A 16,208-nucleotide genomic window follows, 5' to 3' on the forward strand; every position below is an offset into this window, starting at 1 on the left:
TCACATTTATTCAGCCGGGGAACTAAAGTCAAAAGTGAATTCCCTCCTCCCCCACCCGCATGGTGATGGAACCGCTTTGCTTGGCGATAAAAAAACTAAAAAGATTCCGGCCTCTTTGTGTATTAATGCAACGACGAAGAGGCAACTCGGAGGCACGGGGAGCCACAGGCGAGAGCCGGGGAGAGGCAGTAGGGGGACATTGAGGCCGGTGCCCACAATTGCCCAAGCTCTGCAGTCCCCTTGCATATCGAGAAGTTTTTTTAGCCAACGAATCGGCGTTTTGCATGTGGGTAGGAAGACGGACAGTCCACATTTTTTCTGTACCTCCTCCTGGCGAGCCAGCGTACGAGCACCTCGACACCGACGGAAAGGGAGTTTCACATAAATGGAGCATAAGCAGAGGTGTCATGCAAGTCAAAGACGGTCACCGCATCAGGCGCGCTGTCAGGTGCGCTCCTGTGGCCGTCTGGAGCGCTCTTCCTTCCGATATTAGGAAGCCGCTGGGAGTTATGCACTTTTAAATTTTAATTAATTTCTTTAGAACTGCTTTTTGAGTATAGTTTATTATCCTTCCCCCACATCTCCGATAATCACGGTTGGCTACGTATGGTGCATAAGAAGTTCAACGTACAGTTCGGCGAATGCGTACAATTGGATGCTGCTGCGGTGCCACGCTGACCGCACCGGACTGGACATCCAAAATTTGCCGGTTCCATCTGCTAGCATAGCAGTGGAAAGAATGGAGCGAGTTTATTAAATACCTCCGTCGTCTAAGCCCACCCAGGAGTGTACATGGGGTCACCACAGGCAGGCCGCGTGCGTTGGAACACGCCAACCTCTTGCGGTGTGGAGGAGTAGGCCAAATATCATCCCGAGAGCGGGGCTGTCGGGAGCAAGAAGAGTTGTTTGGAGCTTCCTCGGGTGAACCTTCTTCCACCAGCGGTGTGTAGTGAGCAAGCGATTGCAAGGCTGCACCTTTGCCCGTGTGCGGTCGTTGAACGAGCAGAGACCGTTGTGAGCGAGGGGTTGCTGCCGTCGCAGGTGCGGTACTGCAGCTCGCTGGATGAGGAGGAGAGGAAGGAGCTGCAGCTGTTCAGCTTGCAGCGCAAGCGCGAGGCGCTGGGACGGGGCACCGTGCGCATCGTTCCACACTCGCTCAGCGGTGCCACCTGCCAGCAGGTGAGAGCGCCGCTCACCCCCGCCCTGCTGCCAGTAGGTAGAGCCACTCGCCCTTACCGGCACCACTCACCCTCGCCCTGCTGCCAGTAGGCAAAGCCACTCGCTTTCACCGGCACCACTCACCCCCGCCCTGCTGCCAGTAGGCAAAACCACTCACTCTCACCGGCACCACTCACCCTCACCCTGCTGCCAGTAGAAAGAGCCACTCGCTCTCACCGGCACCACTCACCCCCGCCCTGCTGCCAGTAGAAAGAGCCACTCGCTCTCACTGGCACCACAACACTGCCAGCTGGTAACACCAACCACTCGCAGCGACAGCCCGGGTCAGACAGTGGCGGTTATTGGCCAGTGACAGAAATGATACGTGCCCCCATTCACCACCACTGCCACCACCACCATCACTGCCACCACCGCCGCTACAACCACCGCCACCACCACCGCCGCTGCGACCACGAACGCCACCACAACCGCCACCACCACCACTGCCAGTCGCCCCTGCCCCACCGGCGCCACGCACCACGGAAGCGTTACCTGCCGGTCGCCTGCAGCACGCGTGCGCTGGCTCACCCGCCCACCTGTGCGTGTGTGTGTCGTCCGTGTGTGTGTCATCCGCGTGTGTGCGGGGTCGATGGCAGTGTGGTGGAGCGGTGTGCGCGGGGGAGATGGCGGCGTGCGCGTCGCGCGTGGGGCCCCACGCCTGCTGGCACCCGGCGTGCTTCGTATGCGCCACCTGTGCCGAGCTGCTCGTCGACCTCGTCTACTTCTTCCATGAGGGCCGCGTCTACTGCGGCCGCCACCATGCCGAGAAGATGAAGCCCCGCTGCGCCGCCTGTGACGAGGTGAGCCGGGGCTGGGGGCGTGGGGGGTGGTGTCGTCTGCGGATTTTGGCACTGGGGAAGAGAGTGTGGACATGTCGCTCGTCCTCGGGTCTCACACCGGTTGCACCCAACAAAGTGCTTGCCGCAAATGAACCGCGATGCCTTGCCGATCTCGTCGAGGAGGATAGACCCATCATGGCGCGAACTCCGGTCATCGCAGCGGCTTTTGGCTAACCGTCTAACAAAGATGGTCACCGCGTCGCGCGCTTTAAAGTGCGCTTTTGCGGAAGCCCCTGGAGCCATGCACTTTTAAATCTAGGTTGAAAACTAATTTCTAAAGAACCTCTTTTTTGCGTTTCGTTTGCTGTCCTTGGCTACATACAGTGCGAAATAAGTTCAACACACACAGTGCAAAATAAGTTCAACACACACACGTATACACACTGCCCCCTACCGTTGCGCCGCACGCCGCTGACAGCGTTGTCCTCCCGTCGGTATTTCAAGACTTTCTTTTCCCCTTCAATTAATTCCCCCCCCCCCTTCCTCCGTGGCTCCGAAAGTCCTTTCATGAGTTCGATTCGCGCCCGGCCACATGCTCTCATAACGGACGAGCGTCGCGGTCGCGGCTGCTTTTTGTGCAGATAATATTTGCGGACGAGTGCACGGAGGCGGAGGGCGGCCACTGGCACACGCAGCACTTCCGCTGCTGCGAGTGCGACGTGGCCCTGGGCGGCCGTCGCTACGTCATGAAGGAGGGGAGGCCCTTTTGCTGCAGCTGCTTCCAGATGCTGCACACCGACCACTGCGCCAAGTGCGGACAGCTGATCGGTGCGTTCAACACGGTTGTTCGCTGCTCCTGAGGACGGACGGATGTGCTTGTGCAGAAGCAAGTGATTAGCACGGTTTGGCTAAGTACGGTGTGAAAGAAGTTCAACGTACATACATACGTACAAGAGGACCAGCAGAAGTGAGTCGGTCTGGCGGAGTTGGGCGTTCTTCCCGCAGCCTTCCGAGGCGTCGCACCGACGGCAGTCTGCTCGTAGGGAGATCTCCAACCGACCCTGATCACTCCTCTCCCAGTCCCTTACGCACTCTCACGGCCGCTTCCAGAACCTGCCGTCAGCTGATGCAACTCTAGCAAAGCCCCCGCCTAAGTCACCGAAGTCCCCTTTGAATTCCCTAGCCAACACCAAACTGAAACCTTTTACATTGTGACCACAGAAAAAAGGGGAAAACCTATTCTCATATCTTGGTATTGGCAAAGGAGGTCCCATGATGTAGCTGCTCACCCCGAGCTCTCATTACTCTGATAGTGGTTTGTCTTTGTGCTGTACGCCTTTTGGCATCCTCTGGTCTAACACCGTTTGAGACTAGGCTCGAAAGAAAGCTTTCTCTGGTGTTGACCAATCAGTTTCAAAGACAATGCATATATTATCAGAGCGTGTTTTTGTTTGCATTCTGACCACAAGTATTGTGGTTAATGCAGACATGATTCCTTGCAAAAGGTTTCAGTTTGGTGTTTTAACATCTTAACACCTGTTTTGTTGCCAGATAAAAGGGGAAAAACTATTATGATCCCATCTGTGAAGGACAAGATTCCTGACATGCAATATCCCGGCGTCTACAAACTAAGCTGTATCTGCGGCAGCAGTTACATTGGGGAAACTAAGCGACATGTCTCGGACCGTGTTCATGAGCATGAGGCAAATTTGAAATATGGGAGGACCAATACTTCGGCCGTGGCAGATCATTATTTTAATGCGGCTGGCTCACGAGAAATTGATTTCTCTAAGACGATGGTACGTTGCAAGCCTACTGGCTATCAACAAACATCTGTTCATGAAGCCATCCATATATGCAGACGTAGATGCAATTTCAACCGTGAAGATGGGTACAAACTCAGCAATCACTGGAAGGACGTTATCAACCAGTTTAAGTCATAACTGGCTGTAATGTTTCCATTTTAGACCTGGCAGCCCTTTAATTGGTGGAAACCCACCACCAGCGCCGTCGTTGCCCACGACAACCACCACTCACTTTAGCATCAGCTGCCCCGCCCATGCTGCTGACACTTGGGCTACGCCCATTTTACACCTTTATAAACAGTTTGCCTTTAGAGGCTAACCCCCCTTTTCTTTATGACAATCAAAACGTCGTGGTTTTTGGTTAATTTGTATTATTTTATTTTTAGTCACTTTAATATTTTTTTTTCTGTCTACATGACTTTACCGAAAGAGCCAAAGAATAATAATTCCTGCAGTCACGAAAGTTGTAAATAAAAATGTATTATTGGAAATATTTGGAACAATTTGCCACTTTTTTTTTATTAAAAATGGAAAACCAGGAACACATTCCCCACACCCCCGATTAGCACGAAAGAAGTTCAAGATACTTACCGACATCTTAATGATATGTAACGATTCATCCCTTCCTCCCCTCGGTGATTCGATGTATCGGCACTATTCGGGCTGGTTGTTTGATGTTAACAATCTATTATATTTTGAGTGTTTTTTACCGTCGTGTTTGTTTTGTTTCACTCGTACAGTTTTTTGTAATGGTCTCATGAGTATAGCTCCTTTCTCTCTTTTCTCATTCATCATGTCAGAAATAAATAAAATCAAAACATCTAATGCATGTGGAACGTTTATCCAGGTCTAACGGCATATGGATACATTTTAAGGAATTGTGCATTTTTAGCGATTTTTTTATTTTATTTATTTTTGGCTAAACTAAATCCCAATCAAACAAATGGTGCTTACAGATGACAAACAAAAAGTCGGAACAACGAAGGAAAACCGTCATGTAATTTGCGTTTCTCCATTTGTGTCCCTCCCCTCCGCTCACGCGTCTGGCTCGCATGAGAAGGAATTGACCAGGGCCAGATGACATATAGGGGGCAGCACTGGCACGCGTCCGAGACCTGCTTCAGCTGCGACTGCTGTCTCAAGCCCCTACTGGGCTTCCCCTTCCTGCCACACGGCGGCAGCATTTACTGCTCCAAGGAGTGTAGCCAGGCGGCCGCGGGCGACGCCGGCAGGGACCCCGACGCGTCCGACTCGTCCGACTCTGCTTTCCAGAGTGCGCGATCGCGGGAGTCCCACCGCGGCTCGGCCAAGTGGACCAGCTCGGACGAGTACCAGCTGAGGCGCGCCCCCCGCAGCACGTTCTCCCTGCTGACGCGCGGCTCCAGGTCGCCCGACGGCTCGTACGACGTCGATCCCCTGTCGCGGCAGATGGACGCGCTCAGTCTGACGGGCCGGCCGCTCGGCGTCTGCGCGGATAACGTGTGGCGGAGCGACGATGACCTCCTGCCCTTCAAAAGCGAGGGCCTGGAGCGGGAGGTGGCCGCCGCCGCCGACGACCTGAACAAGAACGTCGTGTTCGGAGCACTCAGCGGCTCCTCCTACATGCGCCCGGTGCTCGACAGGAAGCGGCAGAGGCAGCCGGACGGGGGAGAGCGCGGCTCGGTGGATTCGGCCCACGGCAGGGCCTTTAGTTTCTGCAAGGGTTCCGAGGGTCGTCTCTCGTCGGCGGTGGCGGCGGCGGCGGGGAGGAGCGACGACGGGCGCCAACGCGAGCGACGGGGGGTTGACCGGGGCCACGCATCGGACAGGCGCTCGAACCGCAGCCCTTCATTCGACAAGCGGGATTCCTTCCGCCGGCTCTTGGAGAGGCAGTGCCGCCAAGGGGACGCCGTCGGCTCGGCGGGCTTCGCGGGATCATTCGACGCGCCCCTCCGGCACCCGCGCGACTCCATGGAGTCGCTGCCGCTCTCTACCGTGACCGGTAAGGGGAGTGCCCTCGCCGTTATCTTGTCTGGAGCCGGATTCACAGTTTTCAGAAATTTCTGCGACGGTGAAATTCGGGGAAGATGGTAAATTTGCCGATTGCTCATTTTACTGCAGCGGCAAAGGTAATCCCAGTTATGTAAAGCCTCTTGATGTCAATGCCCTTGATGTCAAAAAAAAATTACTTTACTATGCAAGTACAAATTTTGTGTTTTTTATATTTACGTGTTGTTTTTTATTTAGGGCCCCTTTATAAAATATCCTACAGGCCCTCGCACTAGCTGAATCCGGCACTGCTCCTCGCGCCTCCCAGTGGTTCTCTGCCGAGGGCGAGGGAACACCATGCGGCGGGTGACAGCGGGCGCGTTACAAGTTCAAATCACGAACTAACCATTCGACGTTGCGCCAACGTCGACGGTCAAGGCCGGCAGGCGACGTTCACTGTCCTAACAGCCGCGTGTGTTTGTTAAGCTGCAGGTGACCACGTTGTTGTCTTTGGCGCCGTGTCAAGGTGCGCCCGCAGGACAGGATGGCCGTCGGCACGAGAGGCTCTCCAAGTTTTCCATGCCGGATCTGAGCAAGGACTCGGGAATGAACGGCTCGGAGAGGGCGAGCAACGTGGGCACGCTCAGCTCGTCCACGCGCTGCCGCAGCTCCGACTCGCTGCACAGCACCGCCTGCACGCCGCCGCCCTACGGCCTCTTCGACTTGCAGGCCCCGGCGCCGGTGCCGCTGCAGCTGCAGCTCGCGCGGCCACGGCGGGCGCTGGGCGCGCGCTGCCGCAGCTCCGAGTCGCTCCGCGGCGCCCGCCCCGCGCAGCGCCACGACCCTCCCGCGCCAGGAGCACCGGCGCGCCGCCCGCAGGCGGAAGGCGCGGGCGCTCCCCGCTACGCGCCAGGCGACGGAGCCGTCCTCGGCGTCGACCCCTTCCAAGCGCCCATGAGCGAGCAGATGAGGAGGCGCGACGTGGGTGCCTTCGAGGGCTGGAACGGAAAACGCCACCACCACCACCGTCGGCACCGCCACCACCGCCACCGCGACGACGACGGCGGCGGCGACGACAGCCAGCAGCAGCACCGCTCGCGGCGGTCCCGCATGTCGCGCTCGGAGAACGCCCTCAACCTTGGCGGGGAACCGCGGGGGGGCGTGCGCGCGACTGGCCGCGACGCGCTGCTCGCCGCGCTGCGGCGCAGCGGCGGAGGCGGCAGCCGCAAGGCCGGCGGGGCGCAGCAGCTGGCCCTGCAGCTGCAGGAGCACTCGGAGCTGCTGCTGCTGCAGCAGCGCACCCGCCCGCCCGCGTACGGCGCGTGCGGGAGGACGTTCTCGGAGTTCGCGTTGCAAGACCCCCAGGCCGCCCAGCGCTTCCAGAGCTTCAAGTACAACAGCGACTACGGCCACGACGACGGCAGGGTGCCGGACGGCGACTGGTGCTCCACCTGCTCCTCGTCGTCGTCGGAGAGCGACGAGGAGGGGTACTTCATGGGGCAGCCGATCCCGCAGTCCACGAGTCCTTCTCACCAGTACCCACTGGGAACCCCGCAGTTCCTGCACAGGCCCTACTTGCCCAACACGCCCAACCACCGCAGGCTTCAGCGCAGGAAGAAAGGGAAGAATTGCATCATCTCGTGATGTTTCGAGCTTTACCGGACCGCGACAGGTTCCACGCGTTTTCAACTTCAGGCGCACGTTACGGATTTAGCCGATGGTGCACCGCATTCAACACACGTGTAATATTTCACCATGGCTATAGTCAATTTGTGAAACTGCAGTATTTACTTCTGTTTTCCCCTCGACTAAAGGGTTCCTTTTTGTTTTGTTATTCATGCATTTGAACTGCATAGCAGGTTTTTTATTGACATTGTAAGAATGCGTTTTATCGCCCTCCTGCATGCCGTTTTTGAATCAAGATATTTAAGAGGTCAAAGGTTTTACTGGCTCATGAAAACACGTGAGGTCATTGGGCTATTATAAGTAAAAGTTTTGCTACGGTATCTGAGGGAGGACCCCAGGCAATGCGTAGACCTTCATTCTTCAATTCCCTTTCCATGTTTTGAATTTAATTGCCGTTTAATTATTGCTCCCAATGAAACAACAGCCCCTATAAAGTTATTTGTAAGCATATACAACAACATTTTGTGTAAAGTATTAACTCGATTAATCCACGTGAATGTCAACCGTGCATCACAATGAGCTTAATGCAAAATTATTGCTGTTGAAATTATATATTTCTTCACATTATGACGATCATTATTATTATTTTAAACAAATATATACACTTTTCTATCCTATTGCATTATGGGGCTGAAACCGATGAAACATATAGTGCCACATATTTATTTAATATCGTGGAATGCTTTAATCGTAACATCGTCACAGTATTTTAAGTCGTGATATACCAGTCGTGTAACCTCCTTCGAAGGATAGTGCGGTATATATACACACACGCAGTAATTACCACTATTTGTATACAATATTTCAATTCTTGGTGTGCATACAGTAATTTGTGCGTGACATTCAACGTAACCAGGTGATGATCTTCTTCCAAGCGTTTGTGTTTCGATGGTATTGCAGATAGACTGCAGATTTATTTTTAAATATAAGGATTTAAACGACCTTTCACTTTAAATATATAATAAAACAACAACAACAAAAACCCCGGTGTATTTCATTATAATAAATAATATATTGCTTCCAACGGTACAAGAGCATTGTCTATTTTCCGAAGGCCCGCTGAGGATCCGGTCAGCACGTGCGCGCGTGTCGCTGTAATCCTGCAAGCTTTGCCAAGCCGCTAACGAAATTATATTTTAAATACAGTAGACTCGATTATGATCGATAATTATCTGCAGAGATTATGACGCACATTATTCACTTGTGGATTTTTCCGTTAAGGCCAAATTAATAATTTAAAAACAGTTGTATATTGTTATTCTTGGAAATTGTATTACAAGTCACATGCTTAAACCGAACAAATATGTTGCTCCGGTTAATCCGAAATCCATGTCATCGCCTTTGCAGTACATAGTTGAAATATCTCTACAGCAGTGGGTGGAGTTGATTGATGTTGATTGGCGTGGCTCTGCTTCTGTCCCATTTGTGGGCCGAGGCTTCTGCGTAGGAGCAGAAAGGTGTTATTATCACTGAGCACGCGCATCGATCGGTCGACCGTTGGTATTGCTTCTTAATTCATACCTATCTAGTGGCGTAGGTCTCTTATTCCTTCTTGCTCGAGGCTTGTGTGTGCGTGCGGGTGGCGTGCATCGCACAAACACTCAGTCGGAGACGCGGTAGTCACAGGAGGCACCATCCTCCCCTTTTATTGTTGTCGAGTTCACGCCACCACTCGGGCCCCTCTCCCTCACGACCCCGCTGCTGCACGACCCGTCTCAGACACGACCCTGTCCGCGTTGCACAGGCGGCGTCGACCGGCACAGCCAACAGCTGTCCACCATTGGTACCTCATTTGCCAGTAGCAAAATATGATAATTTGTTTTTTACCCTTTGATCTGCCAACAAAACTGACACCTTTTTTTACAAGGCGTCATGTTTGCATTGACCACAATACCTGCAATCGGAATGCAAACAAAAAACATAACTGATAATGTATGCACTGTCCTTGAAATTGACGTCACGCTGGTCGGCACCGGTTGCTGAAGGCGGGGGGAGCATGGACGCGAGACGGCGCAGATGCGGCAGAGCGGTGCCTGCGGTGGTGCCGCCTCGCCCTCTTCAGGTCACGCGGCCCCAGCGCAGCCTCCCGACCCCCACAACCCACGCGACTCCCCGTGCAAATCAACTCGTCCGATGATTGTTAAGCACGTGACGCGTGACGCGCTAAGCAATTAACGCTGTCTGTGTTAATAGCGCCCATTCAAATTCATAGCGAGAGCTCAGTGTGTGTGTTTGTGTACACACGTGTGCCCTGCGTGTACACACGTGTTACCTGCGTGTCTACACGTGTACACCACCTGCACTGTGCACGTTGTCACCCATCGTCTGGTCTTGTTTAGCTTCCAATAGCGGACGAGGCTGGGCGCATTCTGGGCGATTTTGTCGAATCCATTGTCTCTAATATTAAGGAGGCATTATTGAGTCTCGCTGTGTAAGTGGCGACAGTCACTGCAGATGCATGAGAATGGTCACGCTTGGTCGTGCTGGAAGCTGTCCGCTCTCGTTCCTATCCACATCGTCAGTGGTGGCCATCGTGCGTCGTGGCAGCAGAGACATTTTGACAAGGCAAACACAAACGCGCAAATTCAATGAAAACAAATTGCCTAATTCTAATCACGAATGCGCTATGGTTCACTTAACGGGCAATATTTTGCCAAAGAGGGTGATTTTGTCTTCAGCGTTTTTAAAATGAAGTTAAAACTTCGGAGGCCATCTTTCAACCTCGTCAACTTGGGACCGTGGCTCCCACGCCACTTGACCTGCTCCCCAAGAGCGCCAAGAGAGATGGTGGTGGGGGGTGGCCATGAGGTGCAGCTGGAAGAAATCGGCGCGTGTTTGGCAGCTGTCTCTGGTGTGGCACAGAGTGTGTGTGCGTGCAGCAACACGGCCTGCCAGTGGACACATCGGTCAGCCGGTATGGGTGCAACGGTGCGTCGCCAAAATGTAATTTGCAAGCAAATAAAACAAATTTTAAGTAAAAAAATAGTATAATATTACGGGATAATTCGTGTCTAATGTAATGCAAATTATGCATATGTATGGTCCATCACATCCACATTATTAACCAGTGCGGCTGCTAGTTTTGAACCGCGAACATGTGCAAGCCAGAAGCAAACACACTCACCTCTCCAACCATTCAACAAATGCACACGCACAAACACGCGTCAGCTTTTCAGAATGTAATTCCAGACATGGATGCTTTTCAGAGACATTCTTTTTTTTGTCATTGAAAAATGGTCAACTTTATACATTTATTGTCACAAATTATATAAATTATAAGTGTGTCCTTAAAGATCGCTCTCACATCAGATGTGACGTGTCACATAAATGCACTCCCGTTTAAATAAAACTCAGACACCTACATAACAAGTCCACAAATATTAATTTATAGACCGGCCTCTTTAACATATCAAATGTCCCACGTTACTCAGTATGGCGACATACTCTACACGAAGTAAATACATTATTCATGGGCCATGTAGGGTGGACGTATCACAATGCGGTGGTGAATGAAGACATCGGATGGTATTTATGCAAACATTTTTAAACATCGAATATTTTTTTGTTACAATTCTTGCAAGCATTTCAACAAACACGACACGTAGAGGATACACCTTTTAACCATTTGTTGTTGTTGTTGTCAAAGTATGCATAGAAATTTGTGTATTCAAATGAATAATCATTCAAATGTATCACAGACTACAGTCAAATGTGTATTCACATAATCGCCCCATCCCCCAAATGAATGATTCCACACAATACCAACTGCATCAAGGTCACCATGGGCCTTTACAACATCTGAGAACATCACTCTCTCGAATTGACACTTCATCGCGAAACCGTGTTCTTAAAATTAATCCTTGCAATGCGTTCACAAGGACTACTTGCAAATACCCCCGTTACATCGCACATCAACAGCCTTCCTCTCTTCTTCTCTCGCCCGCAAACAGCAATCGACGCAATCGAACGCGACCTCGCCAGATGTCCTGCCAAAACCAGAACTCGCCGTACCTCTCGACGCACAATTCTCTCTACACTTGGCTCCGAGAAAACGTGGCCGTTATCCTTCCTCGCCTGCAGAATGCACAAGCACCAAGAGCGCGGTCCCTAGGTAAATACAGGCGAAGGGGGAACGCGCGCGCGCGCCAATGGCGGTGCTTCCATGATTTTGTCCCGAGAGCTCGCTCACAGCAACGTGGCAAAGCCCGTCGTTCTGCACCCCCCCCTCTCCGCAGCGGGACTCAATAGCCAAGCGCGGGTAGGGAGACTCATTTCCTTGGTGCGGTGGTTTACGACTAAAAAGCGACATCGCGCACCTCGTAACATTTCCGCTCGCTACCGTTGCCGAAAGACGCGAATGCCCCCCGGCGTCGCAGATGCGCATAAGGCCAACAAAACGTCTCCGCCGATGTCTCCGTGCCGGTTCTATAACAGTCAGAATCACTGGCATTAGGTGGAAAGTCGACATCCACGTTAGCTGCAATGTGTAATGGCTAGTCGTCAACATTGCTTTTTAGAAAATGTTTATGTACATAAACGAACAAAAAATCACGCAAATCCGCGCATGTTGTACTGCCTCTACGGCGTTGTCTCACCAAATTATTTCTGCGGTACCATCAGTTCCAGTTGTAGTAGCCATAGGATATTTTTCTTTCTTTGTTAAAACCACACATAAATTGAAGTTGTGCATGGTGTGTGTCTTTAACGCTTAAAATCATGCTCATCAGCAATGTTTGAAACCACTTTGCAAACCACTTTTCCAGCTATTTTTAAAGATGTTGCTGCATTTATTTCCACTGTGAACTCAATTTAAGAATGTTCCTGCGTTGTGTTTATGAAACCACTTTCAGGTTTACAAGAGGGTAATAATCCATTATGGGGAGAGAGACGGCGGTGGTGGCTATGAACCTGGCGACCTGAGTTGTTGTTTTTTACCTGGCCAAGGCTAATTTAACACGCATGGCAAAAAAAATAATGACAATATAATTTACGAAAAAACATATTCTTAAGCACATTGGATTCACTTGCCCGTGGTGAGTCACGGCACATCTTGCGATAACAAAGAGAGCTCAAGAGAGAGGTCTCTCCATGACTCGTGATTCTGGGATGCACCAATTCTCCACTGCAAGGACCACGTGAAGAAGAAGCGACATCACCACGACGGCGCGTCCTGCAGACGCAATGACGTCACAATGCGGGCACGTCACAGTTGCTGTACAGCGAATGAAAAAATATCAAAAATCCGCGCGTACAACTGTAATCCACAAAGCAATTTCTGGAATGCGTTTAAAACAAATGGCGGAAGTGAGAAATCAAGTCAAAATCCTAAATACAGATCGCTTGGCACGTTGTCATTTTAATTCACCGCAATAAAATAAAAAGGCACTCCTTTGCAACTCCTGGGGGGATCTCCGTACTTATGGCCCTGTGAACATAGTTTGCACGTGGCACAAAGGAAGGGTTCATATTCTTAGGTTTTTTCGGTAAAGTCACGTAGGTCAAAAAACATTAACAAGTAAAATAAAATAAAAATCACGACGTTTCGGAGGCAACACAAGCTTCCGTCTTCAGGTGGTACCGTCACAGCCACGACAGCTGTATACCACCTGAAGACGGAAGCTTGTGTTGCCTCCGAAACGTCGTGATTTTTATTTTATTTTACTTTTTAATGTTTTTTGACCTACGTGACTTTACCGAAAAAACCTAAGAATATGAATCATTGCAGTCACGAAAGCTTCAAATCTAAAAAAAAGGAAGGGTTGTCCATTTGTTTCTCTGTGTCTATCACTGCATTCCATATTTTGACTCGGCCACTCCCCCCCATTGATTCTATGATGAAATGTTGCCGTATAATAAGCTGTAATTATTGGTATTATAGAACCGAAAACATTACGTACGAAATTATACTGCCCCCGGGACTGCTACGCGGATGGTACTGTTGTGCGAATTATGCTTCTCTGACGAACCGTATCTCGATGAGCAATGTGGCTTTTCCTGCTGCTCATCACGTTCAAAAAGTAACGACGGTTCACATTTGTGCTTTTTGTTTAACCCACTAACATTTCATAACAAAGGTTTTTGAGTTAGATCGCGTAAGTATAAATGTGTCGTAACCCTCCACCACCCGACACAGCCAATTAGTAAGGGATTTGTCACGTAAACAAAACTCCAATTAGTGTCTACTTCAGCCCACCGGTGTGTTGGAGAGTAAATCCACAACATTTACAATTTGAGTAGTACGACGTTTCGATGGTAATTACATCCAGCATGTGATTACCAGGGAAACGTCGTACTACTCAAATTGTAAATGTTGTGGATTTATTCTCCAACACACCGGTGAGCTGAAGTAGTAACTAATTGGCGTTTTGGTTATGTGACAAATCCCTTACTTATTGGCTGTGTCGGGTGGTGGAGCGTTACCACACATTTATACTTACGCGATCTAACCCCAAAAACCTTTATCATGAATAAAATTGGTCGCGAAAGCCTACGCGTTTAATCCACTTACATTTTTTTTACAATTTTGCAATGGGAGGATAATTTTTGCGTACAGGAGGTCCTGCGGCTTTAAGAGAGGTACCTTCAAAGCGACGATTGGCCCTCAACGAACCTATTGGGTTTCAGTTTTATTTATTAGGTAGAACCATGTGAGCCATGCGGGTGCAACCGCAACAAAACAAAAACATGAACAAGAAACATCTTCAAGTGACATCACGCAAACAGAAAAATCCTGGAAAAAACCGCAAAGTCTTCCAGAAAAAGCACCGCATTTCACATCGTTACTCAACAGGTTCATTTTGCCCTCTTGAAACGAAGTCCATGCCACAGGGTTGTGTGGCATGATGGGCGAAAACACGATGCCTCTTTAGCTTGCTCAGACACTCGGGAGCGGTGGCAGCTCACTGGGCCGAGATTGATGAAACCCAAACTTCCGTCATCTCATCCAACATTGTGGAAGTGTTCCCAAAATAGTCGATGTGTCTTGGCCATTGTTTTTGTAATTGTTGATCACTACGAGCTATTCAAACACAACACTGGGTTCATATGGATCTCGGTGCTTCCAGTACATCGTGGTGTGACATTTAACTGTCGTCACCCGCCAGAGATTGCGGTGTGCCCTGCACACGACTGTGTCGCATCGCTCATAGTCAGGGATGTCGCGAAGCATTGGACCCATAATTGTTTCAAAACTGAGCGTGTGCCGACAGATCTTGTTTCTAATCTGTATTTAGAGAGCTGGTGCGCCAAGCGGTACTTATCTTTAAATGTAGAGGGTTGACAAAGAATGAAAATGCCTTTAATGTTTACTCTGCGTAAGATTCTGCGTGAACAATAGAAACATTTTTTTTGCGCCGTGGCTATGCCGCTTGTGATCCAGCACTGTGGAGAATTGACGGTTCGTGGAGTTGAGGTGCAATACCCCGGCTTGCCAGCAGAAGGCAGTACAGCGAAGTGTGGACTGATAGTCTGTCCCTTCCGGATGGGATACAGCGTTGCTCCTTTGCATGCGTTGGATTTTTTTTCTCTCTCTCTAGGTGCGACGGTTACCCTCTCACGTGCATAAACAACACTCGCTAATTCGCTGAAAACATCTTAATATATAGAGAACCGCAAAGCAATTGTTGGCACAGGCTCACCACCTGGCAGCTTTCCAGCTTGGTCTGTGGTTCCTCCAACGATTGTGGAGATGCAATTTGCGTGAACGACGCAGTATAAAACGAATCACTAGCTGTACGCATTTATTTTGCAATCATTGCATTTGGGCGAGACTGCTGACATCAAAGCTGCTGTAACAACAACAAAACTGCCCATAGCTCGGAGTCTAAATATAAATAAACATATATTCCTTTCCACTTTCAATAATGTAACCAATTATACGATCTGATAAAGGCTCATCTAATTCACTGGTCACTACTTGGCCTCTTCAATGGACGGGCTGCCATCCGTGTCAGGTGAGCCATTGGCGCAGATCAAAGCAGGCTCCCACACATGAATCGCCCGCAAAAGGCCGCTTTTGTCCACATCTCGGCCAAGAGTTGCACGCAACGTGCACTCCAGCAACGCGTTCCCAGATGGCAACGACCAGTCGCAGGCCGACGAGTGTGCGGGTGCGTGGTGAAATACGCCGCTGGCAGATCACCGGGGAAGATCGATGCTTTGTCGGAGAGTCCTGTCCTCATCGTAAGCAACCGGTTGCAGAGACTTCCATACACAAGCGATTCAGTTGCATGCAACCACGTTGCAGAAACTAATCGCTCAGGTGTGGAACCGACTTAAGAAACTTAGTGTTTCCGGAGATATTTAAGTTAAAGGCTGCATAAGGCAGACACGTTAAAAGCCACTAGAAAACACTGATTTGGAAAACCCACTGGGTTATTTTTTAGATATATACCGTATTTATACAGGGTGATCGATATGTTTATGCCCCACCGATTTATAATTACCATCATACAGAGACTCCTCTACTTACGAACGAGTTAGGTTCCAGATGTCTAAATTTCGATGTAAAGCTTTCGTGACTGCAGGGATTCATCTTCTTGGTTCTTTCGGTAAAGTCACGTAGAAGGGAAATAATAAAATAATAAAAATAAAACATAATACATTTTATTTGTTTTTATTATTTTTATTTCTACGTGACTGTACCGAAAGAACCAAGAAAATGATTCCAGAGGTCTGTCTGTACGTCGATTTGTTCCTAAGTCCAACTTGACTCCCGTCGATTCCAAACACGTTTTACGGAACTAAACATGGA

General features: G+C 50.1%; 1 protein-coding gene across 1 annotated transcript in view; it reads left to right on the forward strand.

The window, feature by feature from the left end:
- Nucleotides 1-8,843, forward strand: part of LOC133356701 (prickle-like protein 2) — a 36,251-nt gene extending 27,408 nt beyond the window's left edge. Inside the window, exons 4-8 of the mRNA XM_061574342.1 lie at nucleotides 1,042-1,179; nucleotides 1,815-2,018; nucleotides 2,639-2,825; nucleotides 4,863-5,783; nucleotides 6,297-8,843. Of these exons, the coding sequence (XP_061430326.1) occupies nucleotides 1,042-1,179; nucleotides 1,815-2,018; nucleotides 2,639-2,825; nucleotides 4,863-5,783; nucleotides 6,297-7,414 (2,568 nt within the window). The 3' untranslated portion in view covers nucleotides 7,415-8,843. The remainder of the gene's footprint in view (nucleotides 1-1,041; nucleotides 1,180-1,814; nucleotides 2,019-2,638; nucleotides 2,826-4,862; nucleotides 5,784-6,296) is intronic.
- Nucleotides 8,844-16,208: the final 7,365 nt, after the last annotated feature.

Source organism: Lethenteron reissneri, chromosome 55, assembly GCF_015708825.2.
Source record: "Lethenteron reissneri isolate LAM-NWPU_2019-01 chromosome 55, ASM1570882v1, whole genome shotgun sequence".
Classification (NCBI taxonomy): Eukaryota; Metazoa; Chordata; class Hyperoartia; order Petromyzontiformes; family Petromyzontidae; genus Lethenteron; species Lethenteron reissneri.